The sequence below is a fragment of the Chaetodon auriga genome, chromosome 8 (assembly GCF_051107435.1).
Source record: "Chaetodon auriga isolate fChaAug3 chromosome 8, fChaAug3.hap1, whole genome shotgun sequence".
NCBI classification, from domain to species: domain Eukaryota; kingdom Metazoa; phylum Chordata; class Actinopteri; order Chaetodontiformes; family Chaetodontidae; genus Chaetodon; species Chaetodon auriga.
Genome location: NC_135081.1, coordinates 24143233 through 24154926, shown reverse-complemented (window position 1 = coordinate 24154926; position 11694 = coordinate 24143233). Strand labels below are relative to the sequence as shown.

Here is an 11694-nt window from a genome sequence, read left to right as displayed (position 1 = left end):
GCAATCATTTGACGGGGAAAAGAATAGCTGATGGTGCGACCTGCTTAAAAAGTGAATGACTTTTTAATTTACTCCAGTGGAGACCGGACTGAGTTATTTCAGCGGTGGTTTGGTGGTTAATAATAGACCTCTGTCTCACTTTTATACTTCTGTGGTTCTTTTTGCTTCGACGTGGCCTTGCACAGCTGCATCAGCAGCATACAAAGAAGAAGATTTTACAACCCTTACTAACATTTTTTTGTTGTTTTGTCAATGGGAAGCGTATTCAAACATATCCTGTAAGAAGTGTGCAGCCTGTTTCGTTCTGGTGAAACTGATGCTGCAGTCATTTTTCTGATCTGAATTTTGATGAATATTGTGCAGCTGGTGACAGATTTCAGTTTCACATTTGAGTATCAGTGTGCAAATATGCCTAATTTTCTTCTTGAATGAGAATGAAAAGATTTTGTCTTTTTATTTCAGACGGTGGTGGAAAGTCACATGAGGACATTGTACTGTATATGCGCAGAATTTGAGAAATACTGAATGATTTACTCCACTATTTCTATCCGACAGCTGAGCTAATGCTTACTTTTCAGATTAATTTCATGTTTTTACATTAACAGCACTGGATAAGCTTATAGAAACACAATGCTTTGTTATATGAAACACGTCCCCAGTCTTTTGGCCTGTCACCTCTTACATGGGGAACGTCTCAGAGGTTTATGATCACTTCCAACAAAGAGACACTTCTCCTCTAAACTTGTCAAATAGTTTCTTTTAAATAACTGCTTGAGGTTTAAATGGTCCAATATTTCCAAAAAAAGCAAAAACAAATGATCCAATATTTCATAAAAGCAAAAGACTGAAAAGGGAAAAATTCAGATTTTGTGCAGCAGAAACATCGTCGCCCATTAATCATCTCATGACTGCTTGGATTTATCTTGTGACCCTTTAGAGTGGGCTGAGCCCTCAGTAGGTAACCTCTGGTCTAAACTGCCATTATTAAAGTAGGTAAAATTAGTTCCACCTTGAGCAGCTACAGTGATAATAATGCATGAAAAAAATAACACTGATGTGATGTACCTTTCTGCAGAATGAGTACATTTACTGATGATACTTTAAGTGCATTTAGCTGATTTTTGTACTTTTACTCAAGTATGACTTTGAATGCAGGACTTTTACTTTTAAATTCTGAGTATTCAACAGTGTTGCATTAGTACTTTGACCTAAGCAAAGGGTCTGAATACTTCTTCCATCACTGATTTCAGACTGTAGGTAGATGACACGTTGATGACGTGACACAAACGCTGCTCTGGTCTCCTCTAATAATCGTCCTGGCTCCACTTCCTCCCGCTGCCAAAGTGCATCGCTGCTGTTTCTTGTAATGGTAGGAGACATTGTAACATATGGCACTTCTTACAATGACAAAGAGTGAACAGGAGACAAAACTGATGGCTGCATGAAGACTGAATACCAGCTGCTGTGAGAAACACAAACAATTAAACTCCAGTTTGTTTCAGCAGCTATTCAAAATGTAGAAACTTAACTGAGACACTACATCTTGTGCTTCACATTTCCTCCCTTTGTGTCACAGCGGGGAGCTCTTCCTGCTCCGGGGCCTGACTCCCTCCAGTTATCAGCCCAGGTGATTGAGAGCACAGACCGCCATCTCTCTATAGAGGGCACCCACAGACCCAGAATGTCTTGTTTGCTAGAGCTGTGTACATTTTGTATTTGAAAGAGCAGCAAGTCAATGAATCTCGATAATGCGAGAGCCGGGCCACATAACTCACGTTGATAGTCCTTACATTGTGCCAAGAGGCGATAAATCTGCTCTGGGAGACATGAATATGCAGTGGCAGTCAGTCTGGCTTGTTCTTGCTCGCATGCCCCCTGACGCACAGTTTATTCCTCTCCCCCATTCTAAACAGAAAAATAAAACCAATGAGCCGCTGCAGTATCTCATCAACACTGTTCTATTAAGCACAAAGAAATGTAGCGGTGCATTTTTCAGAATATGCTTAAAAACTCCAAATCATTTATGTAAAAAAAAAAAAAAATACATATATAAGGGTGTTGGCTTAGGAGTGTAAAATCGAACATGTCTACTACTCTTATTATAATTTGTGATATCTATCTATCTATCTATCTATCTATCTATCTATCTATCTATCGGCATATTAAAGATGTTTCAGAGTTACAAATGAATCCCAGAGGCTTTAATCTCTCCAAAGTCAGTTTCAGCCTTTTGATGATGCCACAAGTTTCAGTTGTCTGTTTAAGTCAAAAATGCATGACATCTGTGCCATAAACAGGTGATCCAGTACTTTCAGCCCGGCTGTGCCTCCTCCACTGCAGTGGTGAGAGAGAGCCACGAGCAGCTCTCTCTCCACATGATTGTATGGGTAACCTGCAGCTTGTATTTGACGGCTCTTGGTAAAGGCTTGAAAAATGGACAGCCAAGATGGGCACCAAGCAGTTACGGGGGTTTAATGCACTCACTGACAGACACGGAATGTCTCAAATAACAGCGATAAGAAGCCTGCTTTGTCAATGGCCCAATCCTCAGCTGACACTTATTTCCCTCGTGCAAATAATTCATCCCATTCACAACAACTGTAGGCAGCCGGGGGGGCTTGCCATCCTTTGTGCTTGAGGCAAAGAAAAAAAATTCAAATTTCCATCGCAGCGATGTAAATAAGAAATAAAACTGCATCTCTAACATTCCCGAGGACACAAAAACGCAAAATCCTAAATCTTGATATAAAATGTGATGAAATTAACGGAGAACATAATTTACGTGCATGTGCTGCATCAGCGGGAAAAGTGGAGAACCAGGTCATTATTCGGATCCCTCTCACCTCCATAAAATACTTCTTGGACATAGTTGACAAGTATGCGTAACGACGCGTGCCTCTAGTGGCACCGTGGAAGGAGGGTCGTCAGACGCACGCAGATGCACGGCTTTCCATCCAGCGCAAACTAGAAGATTTTTTAAATTCACACTGTGTAACAAAGAGGCTTTTTGGACAGATTTGGACGATCTTCAATAATCAGCCTAGTGCCATCGCCGTGCGCAACTGGAGAGGAGCGTCGCGGAGCGGCTTTTCCACCTTCACAAAGTGTCTCTGTGTTATTTGAACAGTTTTCATGACCGGAACGAGGGACTGGAGTGGTTAACCTGCAGTAAGCATTTTCTGAATGTCTTAAGTGCGTTATTCCTCAGCACTCATCGTGTAACGCTTTTCTCCGTGTGTCTTTTTGGGCGACAGAATCGTTCGAGGCGACCCAAAGTTCCGCAGGCGCAGTTCTCCTCCTCCACAACGGTGCGGGAGTCAGGCTCGGCTGTTGCCGTGGTACTTGCCAGTAGACAGATAGCATCGGTGGTAGGAGGGGATACAGAGACTCCTGCAGGCTAATTGTAGCAGCCTGCGTTCGCAGGTGTATCGCCGAGCCGCCTGTGAGGGACTGGGGGCTTCATCCCGATCGAGCCGCGCTCAGACTTGTGAGTAACAGAAAAAAAAAAAGAAAACCCTGAGAGAATGTTGCACCAAGTACAATGAGCGCAAATTTGTCGCAGACACCAAAATCCATATATGCTCCGTCGAATTCAGTTTTGATGAGCAATTCTGAGTCGTCTTTGGAATTTTAAAAAGTGGATCCCGCGACTTTACAACCATGCGAAATACTTGGCTGTCTCCCCGGAGTGCGATTTGGGAATACTGGACATCGCTGATTGCGTGTCTCTTTTGGATTCAGTACTCTTACGGGATGCCTCATGTTATTCGAATAGGTAAGTTGACCACATTTACATTTACACACACACAGATACACACACACACACGTACACACACGTACACACACACGCACGCACACGTTTGTATTATAACCTTGAAAGTTGCTCCTTATTCAGCTCATTTCAGTGCGGGTCAGCATCCGTGCGTTCCCATCGGCAGCCGTTAGTTTTCGGGTAAATGAGCAGTCCGTTTCATTTTCGCCTCATTCGGGTTGTGTGTGAATTTCACTTAAACGGGGAGCAAGCAGCAAGCAACAAGAGAGCAGTGCATTATTGCAGACGATTGCCTATAAAATTGAGGAAGCCTTCTCCACTCAGAGACCATGCAATGAAATATTGTGGGTCAGTGTGACCTCTATGCACTCTGCTTTGTCTGTTCCATTTTCTGCAGCCAGCATGTTGAGTCACCAGCTGAATTCAGGCTCATTGCCATGCCTTCTGGAAGTAAGTTTTAGCATTTAAGGACAGTCTGTTCAATTAAAAGCTGCAGCATCAAATTAAGAAACAGACCATCAGAAAGTTTCGAGCAATGTCACACTTTATCCAGGAGATACAAGTTTTATCTCATCTTATCACTGCAAACAAAACAAAGTGCACACACAGTCTGCTCAAAGTTGCCTTCCTCCTCATCTTCCACATAATGTGAGACACAAGACGAGGCAGCAGCGTCGGTGCTGCCTTTTTCCAATCTCGCACCGAGCAACAATGTGAGAATTGTCATTCGGGGGCTGGCGATGCGATGAAACATTTTGCGCCGCCAAGAGACAGGAACAGAATGAAGATCAATAAGGTTTTTGTCATGAGGCAAATCGTTTTTGACATTTGGCGGAGTGCCATGCAGGACAATTACTCAAAATGGCACTGGCCCCACATTAACATACCACTACAACAGCCGGAGTGCAGGCAGGGAGTGAGAGCGTCTTAATGGCATGGAGCTTTTTGTCTTCGAGGTATAAATGATGGGTGGAAGTGGATGAATGTTAGAAAATTGCATATTCTATATTCTGCAGTAGTCTAACAGAGGCAAATGGCCTCCCCCAAACCGGTTGTCTGCTGTATGACATATTTGCAAATCGCCAACATACCACTTTGATTTTGTAATACATAATTCCTGTCAAGCTCAGCGGGTGGTCTCTGAAAATCCACATTAATTCAAATTAAAGTTATTAGACTTTGATGAAGTATAGAGCTCCATAACCTTGAGTGAATGCTGCCAAGCCTTTTTGGATATTTGACATAAATCCTGAAAGAGAGATTCAACAGAAACACACAGAATTAAGTCCAAGACTGTATGAGGATGTTTAGTGCTGAGCATTGTATGCAGCTGTCCGGCAGGCCCCGGGTGTCCCTGTGATTGACTGCTGCACTCTGAAGGGCCCTGACTTCTCTGACATTGCTTTGTGTGGACTTTGGTGGTGTCTTAGAAACTGCATAAATCCTTAAAGCTCTCTTTCTACTGATGTGAACTGAAATCGTTTGGTCAAAGGGACATTTTTTCCCTTTTTTTTTTGTGTTTCACTGTGGCAGCAGCTCAGATGAAGACCTGAAATAGACTTGACAGGCTTTGTTTTTAAAAATGTCAAAGTGCTGAGACAAATTTACCTTGAAATGTGCTACAGTCGCACTATTGCTTTTTATAGAATCTATCATTGCTTGCAGTGCAGGAGCAGTTTGGTTTTTGAGTGTGTGTGTGTGTTCCTGAGATTGTATTTTGACAAGTTGAGAAGAGGGACATGCAAGAGAAGGTTGCTGAATTTGCCTCAATGGCAAAAGAAAAAAAAAAAAAAATCAAAAGGCTTGCATCTTCATATGATCTTTTGAAGCTGAGTGTTCATGTAAAACGGCCATGTGTGCATCCGCTCTGTTTCAGCCGCTCACAGAACAGACCTGTGCGAAAATAAGACATGTCACAATGTAATGTAAAATCGCATTTGCAAAATTTCGTTCTGTTTTAATCGTGGATAAGCTGCATAAAATATTCAGTATGTGTGTGTGTGTGTGTGTGTGTGTGTGTGTGTGTGTGTGTATTATCGCAGACAATCTGTTGTATTCTCCATCAGAGGACATTATTATTCAAAGTGTGTTGATTCGTTTAGGGATGAGCGCTTTTTTGAGAGGGTGTGTAGTGGACATTTTTGTCCCCCTTTGTTTTTGTTTTTTTTTTTTGGTAATTTGGTACTTGGTGTGCAAGTGCGTGTGTGCTCTGTGTCACAGCCACCCCGCTAAAAACCAACAGAGGGCTCTCTCATAGTCAGTGCACGGTGGCCAACGTCGCTCCTCAGCTCTGGTTACCAACACAAACAAACCAGTGAGGATCATCGAGGTGGGCGGTGGTATTTGAGCGCGGCGCTCTCTGTGTCTGCTCTTGGTTAGGTGGCCTGTGCACTTCTCCAAGCACACCATCTGGGTAATGGTGGGCATCCAAGGTAGAGTTGTTGCCATTGATTTTAGTGCTTTTACAGTGCGCTGCTCTAAGTTGAGGCCAGATGGTCGCTCCGTCTCATTCTGCAGCTTCTATTTGTTGGAGGGAATAAAAGACTACTCCTCCTGTATTTGTCCTCTTACCCGCTGTGCTTCTCTTTAGTCTCCCTCCGCCTGCTTTTCGTAATTTTTTTTCCACCTGACATGTTTTGCAACCTCTCATCTCATCTAGGAGCCATTTCAGCTGATAATGTCCTGTTGTTATAATAAAGATGAAAGTGCAGGAGGATGTGGATGGGATTTTTCTCTCAAAAGGTAGCACGTGTCCACCAAAATAATCAGTAGGTTTGCCAACATGGAAATCAGATGCATATTGCAACAGTGCACTGATGATTTCATTGAATGTGATAATTGCTTTTTGTGCTTTGTTCTGTACATTGACATGAACAGTTTTTAATGTGCTCGTCTGCTTCCTACGTTGTTGTCTCTTAAATTTCCACTCTGGTGGAGGATAAACACATTTTCCTCCATAACCCCGGCGTGCAGCATTCTCTCTGCACAAATCATTAATTTCCAGACATGCGCTGCTTTCCCCCTCATCAGATAGGGAGCGCCCAATTTGGAAATTTGATCAGGTGAAAATGTATTCACACAGGTGTATAATATATCTGTCGTTAAAGCATTCAGTAATGACAGATTATTATACATTTTCTCTTTCATCTGTGGATTGATGAAACTAATTCATCATTTGTTGTCTCTTCTCTCTCTCAGCGAGGTTATTCACTGCCTGACAGAGATTTATTGAATAATCAATTACTTTATCTATCTAATACTTAAAGCACTTAATCAGTGCCAGTTAATCAATCTCCCTCATGATTTCATGTTGATTTCATTTCCTTAGCTACTCGCTCGGCCCCTACAGCACCTGGTCACATGCGTTTCTCATTTAGCTCTCCCTAAAATGCTTTGGGCGGCCATGACTGCAGACTTAATTATTGTGTGTGAAACAGCCTGGACGTTTAAACGTGAGCTGACAAATGTGCAGCACTTGAAGCTGTATGCAGTGTGACCACTCATAAGCTTCAGTGGGATAAATCAGGTTTGTGGTCACCACACTGGTTGAAATCTGCGAGCACAGAGCCACTTCAGAGGCTTGTCTTTATCCCCGCACCAGCAGCAGAGAGAGACGGAGAAGTTTTCATGTGATTAACTCTTCTAGCGAGCTATAGAGAGTGCATTTGCCCCGAGATCCTCCTCGCCGGGGTTTGTGCAAATGTCTCATCTGAAATGACTCAGACATATTTCAAGAGACCGCAAAAAGCTGTAATGGTACTTTGCAATTCTACTTTTAACAAAGTCAAACCCAAAGGGCCGCTTGTATTAAGAATTACCCACAGGAGGACGGTGTTGCTGGCAAAGAGAGGGAAGAGGAGGACATTTAAAAAAGAGCTGATACGAAACAACATGAGGAGAGATGTTGCATCAAAAGTTGTATCAAATTAAGATGGCCATCAGTTGCTGAGCGCAAATGAATATTTCATTTTCATCTAAATTTAATCTCTCCCCAGACGGAGAGAGGAAGCAGGGAGAAGCCTGCTGGTGGAGGTTTGGGTCCGGGGAGTTGTCGTGGTGAATATGAACAAAGGCTGGTAGAGGTCGCAGAAGAATTGGATGCAGAGAGAAGCTTCTTTGATGTGTAATTCCATTATCTGTTAACGAAAGCAGAGATTGAAGGGGGAGGAATACAACGGCTGTTTTACCTGCGCTGACACACTCCGCTTCATCCACTTCTATAAACATGAACGGATAAATGTACTGCAAAAGAAGCTGCAGAGGTCTATTTTCTGCCTCTCCCACTCTCGGGCAACTGTGTCTTAGCTTCCACACACACACACACACGCACACACACACACACACACACACACACACACACACACACACACAACGGCCACACACTAAAGCCATACTCCATCCACAACATATTCCAAAGCATATGTCTGGTCTCACGGGCCTCTTGTACACAATCCAATTCCATTCTCTCTGTCAGCACACTCACGGCTCGTCATTAGCTTCAATCTCGCTGATGAGAAACGGCAGATGTTCGTTTTGTTGAGCAGGGAGGCCCGTCTCTGAACGTGCTGTCCTGTGTACTCGCCTGTGATCCTGTTTAGACGCTTTGGAAAGGAACATTCGACTTCCACAAACAAATATGTGCTCCGGGCGCGCTGTACTCCACTTTTTCGGAGGCGCAGGGCCCGTTTTTAAATTAAATCAGTAAAGCCAGTCAACACGTATTAAACACACAGTGTGAGCCGAAGTCAAAGTGCATTAAATAAACAGTGCGTTTATGTTTCAGACAAGGTGTAAGAAATGTGCTCATAATGTGTCTGATCACTAACACTAACAAGACTTAACTGCGTCAAGGAAGTGCAGGTACTTAGCTCCTTGTTCAGTCACACATAATAATGATCATCCAATAATCCAAGCCACTAGGGGCTAATAGAGCGGATCTACCAACCAGTAAGATAATCCTGTGACACAGCAGGGCCCTATCTAGCCCCAGCTAGCTTAGCCTAGCCGCTGCTAACACACCAGATGGTGTTTTCATATCGTACTACAAAGTGGGTGCTCCGCAGTGAAAGGTCTGCTGCAAGCATATGCTTGTGATGCCTATTGAAATAAATAAGGTGCTGAGTTCCTTATGGCTATGAATGTCATCTTTTTCATTCAAAAAATGAGGAAATTGCTTTGCTGTTGTAGAGATGGCAGATGTTATTTTGCATTTTGACAGTATTTCATTGGTTGTCTTTTGTGACCATTTGGGGATGGGACAGGAGCTTAAAGGGTCAAATTACAAAAGAAACCCCCATATTGTCTGCAAAGTCTGCATGGCCTTTGCAGCACTGAGGCTTTCATGTCTTTGGTTTAGAGACATCGCCTCAGAGATTTATACTTCCACCCCAGTGCAATGGAGGTGACTGGGACATTTTGCACGTAACACACTTTAAACAGTTTCTATATGAAATATTTCTTTGCTGGAAAACTGTTCCAATGAAAACTATTTACAGTGATTATCCAGAGTGACCAGGACACTGTTTCCTTATCATTTTGTCAGCACAGAGAATGAAATTCCTCCCTTTAGCCTCCTTTATGTTTGGGTGTAGAAGCAGAAATCTCATAGGTGCACACTAATCTATTTAGTTATTTAGCACTTTTTTAAAAACAGGTCAACAGAGGTACTTTAAATATGAAAACTCAGTGAGAGCAAAATAATAAGAAAATTACAATAGACAAAACAACACAGACATAAAATCAATATAGAAAATGATTAAAATGGAGAAGGGAAGGAAAGGGAAGTCAAGAGACAAGAAGTCAACGAGAACAAGTGAGGTTCTTAAAAGCAAAAGTGTGTCAAACACCTCGAGACCGAAAGGGAAAACAAAAATGATCTACATGTCTCCATACCATTAGAGCAACCCTTCAAATATCCTCACACAGCTCAACGTAGAGATGTCCAGCAGACACAGCGGCCTGATTGATCTGGTCCACAGTCCGCCCCTGCGGCCCCCTGGAGGAACTCGGCGTCATTAAAGCAGAACGTGTGCTTTTTGGGTTTGACAGCGTTTTGAAATTCACGGCATATCAACTTTGGCCATTTCCGTATGAATGTTTCTGTACCAAGGCAATGAATCAAATTTCATGCTCTAGCCATTTGTCTTTATTATGTGCCCTTGTCCTTTCCGTTTGACTCTCCCGTCTCAGCCCTCCGCGGGGCTCCGCTAGAAAAGTCGAATAACATCAAAACAGAAGAAAGCCTGATCATCTCTCTCTCAGGTTCATGCCAGCAATATAACATAGTTAATTAGACTGATTTTGTCGGCACGGGGCGCAATTTGTCTTCACTTTTCCACACACACTGTATACAGTATGATGGCAAACCACACACACACACACCATAGGCGCAGCAAGCACCGCGGCAAAAGAGACAGAGTGAGGGAGAAAGAGCGAGGGCGGCTACATAGACGAAGCTAGGGGACTCTTATTTAGCTTGTTAATTAGCTTGAACCTTTTGATCCCAATTTTAAAACCCGCCACGTTGCAATGCTGGCGCCTTTTGTGTGTTGCCCCAAGCCAGATAAAACTAAGCTTTATTCCTGTGCCTTTCAAACACTGTGGCATTCACCGGAGCAGTATTAGCTCTGCTTTCCCACCCTGCCTCTGCGTCGTCCTTATCTGTTCCCAGACGCTCTGTGTAAACTTGGTCACCTCTGACACTTCAGTTACATACTGTTACGCACTTGCATTTTATAACAGGACCTTTTCTTCTCACTGCTTCAGAGCGATCAGGAATTGACAGTGGAGGTATCAGCTGCAATGCACAGGTTTAAATCCTATTTAACTTAGGCTAAGGACAATGAATAGAAGGTGACACCGTTTCATTCTGCCCTTTTAATCAAGCTCTCATTGTTATAAATGTCAGGTCTTGGTTGTGTGATTCCCTCAAATTGCTGTTCCATGACTGTGTGTGCATGAGTGAGACAGAGAAAAGAGAGGAAGTGTGAGTAGGTGCATGACAAGGGGATGCATAAGGGGAGCTGGCATAGAATCCCTGGAGCGTAGGGGTAGAGCAGGAGTTACTAATCAACTGTGAGAGAGTAGGCTAGAGAAGACTCACCCTCTATTTTCCCCCCGGAGAGAAGAAGCAGGAACAGATAAGACAAACCTCTTCAGGCCAAAACCACTACAAATGAATGGCTATCACTAAAAATATCAGGGGGGAAAACAGAGATCTTTTCCTCCACGTTCTGCCTCACACGTCTTTTCCCCTCCTCTTCCTTTTTCATCCCGGCAGTAACAAATGCGACCGCAGGAAGCACATAAGACTCGGGGGTTACCTCTCTAGCCCATGTGCTCATCCCTCCACTGATGGATAGCCAGGAGGTTGAAAGTCAATGTCAATTTAGTTAACACAACCAATACCCAGAAGATTCCACTCAGCACTCACGCCACGTGCAGGCAAGACTGTACGCGATGGTCTCGCCTGTCTCGGCGGATGTTTTACCAGCTGCCGATCTACTGTCCAGGTTGCCCCCAGAGTGCAGTGTGGTTAGCCACAAAATGCTCCCCTGTGACTAATCTGAAGACAGCATGCGACCAGCCTCAGATATATGGAACAAGACAGAGATTATCAGACAGGGCAGGGAGAGGAGGGGACGACGCGGGCGGTTTGAGGCTGGCGCTACATCTCGTAGTGAAGCCATTAGTGATGCTTGTATGAATTTGGGCCTCAAATGTAAAGCCAGACAAGGTAGTCGCTAACTGTCCTGCAGGTTTTCACCCGTACAGATGACGGCTGTCATAGTAACCGAAGCTCATGTCGTTGGTGAACTGGAACGCGATTGGTGGAGATTATAGCGTGTGATTAGTCTATCATCTAAGCAGCAGGCTGTGTTTTTTTTTAAAGCTGTTCTCTGTCAAAGAGAGTTAATGAAAAA

The 11694-nt window shown here is 43.6% G+C and overlaps 1 protein-coding gene across 1 annotated transcript in view; it reads left to right on the top strand.

Annotated features, from left to right (window-relative positions):
• Positions 1-2909: 2909 nt before the first annotated feature.
• grik3 (glutamate ionotropic receptor kainate type subunit 3) overlaps positions 2910-11694 on the top strand; it is a 93107-nt gene continuing 84322 nt past the window's right edge. The window contains exon 1 of the mRNA XM_076736591.1: positions 2910-3775. Within this exon, the coding sequence (XP_076592706.1) occupies positions 3661-3775 (115 nt within the window). The 5' untranslated portion in view covers positions 2910-3660. The remainder of the gene's footprint in view (positions 3776-11694) is intronic.